The 7,351-nt window shown below is 37.0% G+C and overlaps 1 protein-coding gene across 1 annotated transcript in view; it reads right to left on the reverse strand.

Annotated features, from left to right (window-relative positions):
• LOC115239034 overlaps positions 1 to 6,882 on the reverse strand; it is a 9,698-nt gene extending 2,816 nt beyond the window's left edge. The window contains exons 1-2 of the mRNA XM_029813335.1: positions 5,823 to 6,882; positions 5,138 to 5,320 (exon numbers count right to left, since the gene is read on the reverse strand). Coding sequence (XP_029669195.1) covers positions 5,138 to 5,320; positions 5,823 to 6,633 — 994 coding nt within the window. The 5' untranslated portion in view covers positions 6,634 to 6,882. The remainder of the gene's footprint in view (positions 1 to 5,137; positions 5,321 to 5,822) is intronic.
• Between the last annotated feature and the right edge of the window lie 469 nt (positions 6,883 to 7,351).

Here is a 7,351-nt window from a genome sequence, read left to right on the forward strand (position 1 = left end):
AAAAAAAAAAGAAAAGAGGGAGAGAGAGAACAAAAACACATCCTTTGGAGAGGACATGTCCTCGTGTTCTCGTAGCGAGGTGTCTACCATCTCTCGGCTTCCTCCGAAATCGGTAGCTCGATCGAAAAGAGAAAGCGAACGGAACGGCCACGCGGGCAAGATAAGAGCTCACCGACTAGAGCGTTTGACGCGGCTCGCCTAATTGCGATCTCTCGATCGCTGTCGTTGCCAAACAAGGAAGTCGCCGCTGTCTTATTGGCTGCCAATGCCTCGGTCTGACCCTTCGATACGTGCTCCTACAACACCCATGCGCTTTACATCGCTCCGGCTGAATAAATCCGCGACAGTTTCACGCACGAAACGACAAATGGCGCGATATTGCAAATTAATCGAGTTCGCTGACATTGCATTTGTCATAATACTTTTCTAAATTGCATTAAAATATTAAAATTGCGTCAAATCGAGTTTTTATGTTCAAATTTAAAATTTATAAAAGTATGAGAAAGATAATAAATATTATATCTCAAATATAATATTATTTAATTAATATATGTCTTATTTAAGTTAAAGCACTCTGTTAATTTTTTAGTCAACACTTCACTACGACTTATATACATAAGTTAAATTATTTTAATTTTTAATTTTATAAATGTATAAGTTTTTTATAATGAATCTCTCTCTTTGCAATTTCGTATCGAGACAAGTATTGCGTATCGCGGGTACGTCATTATTGCACTATTACTTGGTAATGTAATTGTCGATATCAGGATAACAAAAGCGTGTCAATAATTAATCGCTATCAAGGCGGAGATTAATCAATTTTGTTAATACGTGGCAAACACGTGGCTCGTCCAAGCATTAAGTTACAGCTCTGTAACCCATAGCCCGAGTCTCCTCTCGCCTCCGCAATTGTCGGTTCTCTCTCGTATTAATTAACTCTATTGAGATCCCACTTAAGATATCATTGTCTCGCGCGCGCGGAGTTTACGTTTCAACGAAAAACAAGACAGACCAGTTAAAAAGCCGCCAACGTTGTTTCCACGGGATCCGGATAATCGGCAAGATTACCTTTGGTAATTTCACAACGTGAGCTCAGTTTTTGCTCAAAATGAAGTAAGTACGTTCCTTCATTCTTTACGTTCCTTCTTTACATATAAAAAGAGATTATCGCGTCGTAATTTACATGGAAGCATCGAGCTATAATAATGAAAAATAAAATGAAATTACGTTCTATACTTCGTGCTAATTTTTTATTAAATTAAAATAAAAGGATAAAGACAAGATTTATAAATTTTTCTTAAGAATTTAATAAAATATATAATTATATACTCTATATCTCTTCAGCTATATATCCAATTGAATATTGCAGCTAATAGGCATTAATATTTGCACGTCAAAAAGTTAAAATTTTAAAAAGTGCATCGATGAATTATACTTTTAACCCGAAGTGAGAATGCGACGATATAACATTAAATGATGAACGAATCGATCAAGAATAATCGCGGCATAGTTCGCGGCCATCCGTTCTCTCTTTTGCCGCGAGAACGAGGTGCTGAGCGTTTCCAATAAATCGATGAATGTTCGTCAAACCGGACATCAAGAGTCAATCGATTATCATCGCGAAGCATGCAGCCGCACTTGCGGCTGATTTAAACGAGCCCGGTGAGAAACAGGATCGCCCTGAATACCGTCTGTCACGGTCAATGATTCTGCGGCGATTTCCGTAATAGAGGCAAGAAGGCGAACAAACGATCCGCGCGCTGTCCATCAATCCTAAAACACGCGCCGCATCAGCGAGAACCTATAGAGGGAAGAGATCCCGATGATTGCGATCGCCTCCGACGATATATAATCACCAATCATCATAAAACAGAAGATCGACAAGATTGACCAGGAGAGATCGGCGGCGAGCGCCGGCAGTCGTCACGTTCGAAGGAAATAAACCGCCAAGGTGCGATAATATAATTATGATCCGGCTCTGGCGAAGTTTCCGTAAAGTCCATCAAGTAGACTATTTACGGTTAACATAAATTTAAGTAAGTGGCATCTTACAAACGGTAAATTTACGAATCATTTATCTTTTGACGCTAACATGTCCAGAATCTTGGATAATTTAGAATAATATATTCTAGTGTATATGCAGTTTCTCGTTCTCTCTCTTCTTTTCTTTTTATTTTTTTAAATAATAACAGCAATAATAAAAGCAATATTATTTTTTTTATTTTTTTATTTTTTTTTATTTGGTACAAGCAAGTATCTGGGTAAATTGTACGATTAAAAATAATTATTCGATATTATGTAAAATATCTAGGTTTTAAAATCACGTGAGCCTATCGAGGTGGAAAAAAGGAACGGTAAAAAAATTGAAAGATCTTTCGATGGTCGACACGGCAGTCTGAGACCCCGGATAAGGGGTTAACCGAGCGAGGCACAATTACGCTCGAACGCCGCGTGAAATCGCGCAGGTGTATACACTCGAGAGCACCTAATTAAAGGTTTAACGACGACGATGCCTACATTAGCACTCTCTCTAACCGATTACGATCATCGCGATTGAATTTTCGAAAGCCGGCGCGAAGCTTTGACGTCGATCGCGAAAAATCGCGGTTTTGCAAAATTGCTCCGGGTATAAAAAAAAAAAATATACGATAAGATTATATAATATACATTAAGATTTAATTCTTGTGAAGCTGTTTGATTAATCCTAGAAAACGGTACTCCCACACGATTCAGAATCAATCAGAATAATTATGACATTCGAGAAAATATGACCATTTTCAAGAGTATGATTGATAGTTATTGAATCTTATATTTATTAGATAATCATATGTTACATCTATTGAATAGATAGCTATCATTCTTGAGAAAAAGAATTTTATAGCCATTATTGAGAATTCACAAATTGAAAATTATTATAGTATCACGATTATATTTTGTTTTTTCAGATTACCTTATACATCGCAACTAATAATCTCATCGAAATCATACAGAAACTTGGCAAAAGAGAAAGCCACGAAAATGCCACGATAAATTACTATATTTCGTATTGTTTAATGTGATATTTCGTTAACGAGTAGTCTCGTAACATTTATGCCGACGTTAGACAGGTGCCAGCGATAAGGAGTGAATTTCATCTTCGTGCCGTGGCAATTGAAGACCACCCTGAAATAACGCGCCGGAACCAGCAACAAGCGGTTGATGACAGTCATCGCCGTTCATGATTATGCACTATTGTGTAAACGATCCACGCGCACAAGTAGCCAGAAATCTCACCTTGCTGTTCTAATATCAGTAAAGTACAACTAATTATTTTGCAAATTATTACTTCAATAAAACTGAATGCACAGTTGATGAAAATATCTATTTAATTAGATTTAAGATATACAATCTTGTAATAAAAATGTGCAAATAAAAATAGAAAAAAATAATTTAAAAAATTCATTTTATACAAAGTTTAAAATTAATTTCAAAATTATTGTCATAAATTGTCATTTTAATTTTCTACGCAAAATAATTTGAAAATTATCATTAGACACAGGCAGATGATAATCTTCCGAAATATGTATCCTATTGATGTATTATATAGGGTGTCCCCAATTTAAATGTCAAAACTTTAGGAGCGTGTAGGGGACCGATAAACTAAGACAAACAGTCCTTTAGAGATTTGCTCGTTTTTGCTTCGTTTTGAAGAAAATCGCAAAAAATGAAACAAATAATTTTCACCAAAAAACTTCAACCAACACTAAAATTATTAGATTTATCAAAAAGTATTATAAAATAAAAATTGTAGAACATGGAATTCAAAAAAGAGAATGAGTTAAAATCCTCCTGAGGTAAAATTAGATTAGAAACAAAATTTCGCGTTGTCGCGTATTTATCTACAACCCTCTAATTTTACCTCAGGAGGATTTTAACTCACTCTCTTTTCTTAATTCCATGTTCTACAATTTTTATTTTATAATACTTTTTGATAAATCTAATAATTTTAGTGTTGTTTTAAGTTTTTTAGTGAAAATTATTTGTTTCATTTTTTACGATTTTTTTCAAAACGAAGCAAAAACGAGCAAATCTCTAAAGGACTTTTTGTCTTAGTTTATCGGTCCTTTACACCCTCCTAAAGTTTTGACATTTAAATTGGGGACACCCTGTATAATGCGGATTATTTGTATTATATGAATAGTTGTAAATAATATAATGAAATAGTGTGTACAATAATTTGTAATTGTTCTTGCTCCGTAGGTGACATTATTTCCTCGTCGTGTTCCTAATCGTGCTATTGTATTGATGGTCGCGCGGTTACGGTGAGCGACTTGCGGCTTGAGAAAGCCGCGTAAATTCTGCGGGCTCGTAACGCGTTTGCCGTCGCAAACTAGGTGTGAATAACTGTATTTGAAAGTGCCGGCCGTATACTCTGTCGGTGTGCTCGCGTATACTATATACTCTAGCTGGCTGGACACTGTTGGTTGTGTAATTTCGGATGTGTCGCCGGATAGAAATCAGGTTACTTCCAGCCAGTGTCTCCTTTCAGTTAAACGATAAACTAGATGTTCTCAACCTTCTCCCGATCTAATTGTCTTAACCCTTTGATTTAATCTGTTGAAACGACATTACACATGCGTACATTCCCAGAAAGTTAATTTATAGTCATATGTAGTCATTTTACTCGATTTTATTTCATACTAAATATGCGTCATTTTCAGATAATTACTACGAGTAAAGATCAAGATTAGACCATTCACGCCATAATCAAATTTAAATATGTTTACTGGAAGTCGTTCTCTCTCTCTCAAACGAGTCGCGCTGAAAACGCGATACAACCACGAAGTCTCGGTTCAGAAAGTCTCGGTTTAACGACATTCGAGGACAGGGACTCTCTTTGAGGATGTTGTAAATTTATAGCGGCGCGACGAGACAGATGAAAAGGACCTCGAGAATTAATTGAGGCACATTGTTAGAATAAAGATTCTTCCGTGAGAAAAACATACGGCGTTTCCTCCGCTTCTAAATGATAACACAAAGGACAATTTGCAAATTTATCAATTAAAATCTACTCGTTTTTGTAGCCAGAAATTACTGCTCGGGATGTATGCTACCGAATATCTCGTGGCTCGAAAAATGCTCTGTGAAAATAACTTACTGGCATTCTGTAGTAGACCGGCGGTCGGTCGTATCTTTTCAGGTATATCATCATCGTCCACGCAGCAGCTCCATATTAAACCTCCGGAACAAAGGTCGACAGGTCGACCGCCGCCTAAAACGCAGCTAATACTAAGGCCGCACTCGAATTTCGTGCCTTTATACTTGCACGTCTGCGGTATCACTGAAACAGATTGTTGGATTTCACGTATAAACGTCAATATCTCTATGATGGATCGTTTTGATATTGATGGAGATAAACGGTTTTAATATTAATAGGCAGAAGATTTTGCCAAGGAAAAAGATCTAGTTACAAATTTTTTTTTCAATAATATGGAAAAATAGCAGATTGTGAAAATCTGTCACGATATCGACGTGTTTATTCAATAAAAGATATTCGATATTAAATTTTATAAAATCTTGAAAGCATCATATATAAGACGATGAATCACTTTTTGCTAATTTTGTATAATTTTATATATTCCGTTTATATGATTTTATTTTGATTTATCTATATTTTATTTTTATTCTTATTTTATATCTCTCTTTATATTTTTTTGATATGCAGTTTGTAAAGTTCACTCTCAAGATCGATATATGTTATTCGATTGAAAGCACTTTTAATCCTTTCGATAATACCGGCAGCAACAATATTTCCGTTCCATTTTTCAATCTTACAAACATACTTCTGCCCAGCATATCCATAAGGCCGCTCTGGAGATTGGAACCGTGCCCTCGATGATCATTGGTGTGATTTCGCTTCTTCCTGAGCGTTTCCACCAGCAGAACACCTTGCTGCTGACTGGTGAGTTTCCTTCTTCTGCCCTGGCGATGTCCGTTCAACAGTTCTTCGAGTTCTCCATTCAATTTCTTCTGTCTAATTTCGTCCAGAAATTCCTGAACGTTAGTTTCTTCCTCCACCTCGTCTTGCGGGTCTTTCTGGAATACATCCTGCCCGCTCCAATCTTTTTCCTCCTCCTCCTCTTTCGCGTTATGATCCAGGAAATCTTGTTGAACGTCCTTGGAGAACACTGTATTCTGCGGATATTCCGCATTCTCCAATATGACGTCGGCGGTCTCGTCACTGCCGTACGGAAAATTCGAAAAGTACTGATACTTTTCGACCTTACCCAAGGATGGTCTGTCGATCACGTTCTTCAGAGTGCTCTCAATGGCTCGATTTTCGCGCGTCAAATCCTGTCTCGTCCTGACGGTACCGAGATTCCAGAGATCCTGCTGCTCGTCCTCGGCAACCGCGAATCTTCTCGGTGAATTTTGTAGAACGTCGCCCTTAAACGAATTCGACGATCTCGATCTATGAGTCGAATGTATACTAGATCGCTGCGGACGAGCTTCTTTAACCTTAATTGATGAAACCGGTCGGCTCGTGGCCGCGACCTTGATGTCCTCTCTGCGTTTCCACGAGTAGTTGTCATGATGATCGAGAGCGAGGGCTACGGTGATCAGAAGCATCCCGAGCACGATATTCATGGTCATGGACTTTTGTTTATTATTTCGTGGATACCTTGTACGTCATCGCGGTCTCACTGCACATGAGAAAAATCAAAAGAAACGCACCATGATAAGGATAACTCACGAATGGTTCATCTCTTTGAACCATTGACGAAGATTGACGAAGATGAGTAGAGATTTTAAGACTCGAGTTTCTCCGAAATTACTTGAGGAGAAACTTGATTTAGTTGGAAGCTGTAAAATCCCTTATGAGGTTTGACTAGTTTAAATTTCACTGGCATAAACGTTTAAGGAATTAAGTGGTTTGCCTACAATTTCTTTGGCTCGTCAGCTTCTTGTTTTTCTTTCTTTTACGAATAATAATTTCCACCTTCTGTTCGATGATTAATTAATTAATTAATATTGATATCTTTAAAAAAACTTAAATTTCGAGTACACTTAGTACGATTTAATTATCAATTAAGTCTGAATTATAAATTTTTTATGACGGTCTTATACAATAACAGATTTGATTCACGTTCTATTTTTTCTCACAAATTTCTAGCTTCATCGAAGTCTCCGGCGAGATATGCAATACCTCGGACGATCCTTACGATCCAATGTAAATTTTCCGCCATTTTGATATCACTGATTCTTCTCGGAATAACTTCGAGTGCGTTGAAAATTTTTCTATAAGCCTCAAGACGATAATCGACGGAATCTCTTTTTTTTTCAAAGATCGGGTAATGCGTATGTACGATCG

This window comes from Formica exsecta, unplaced genomic scaffold, assembly GCF_003651465.1.
Source record: "Formica exsecta isolate Colony F162 unplaced genomic scaffold, ASM365146v1 scaffold363, whole genome shotgun sequence".
Classification (NCBI taxonomy): domain Eukaryota; kingdom Metazoa; phylum Arthropoda; class Insecta; order Hymenoptera; family Formicidae; genus Formica; species Formica exsecta.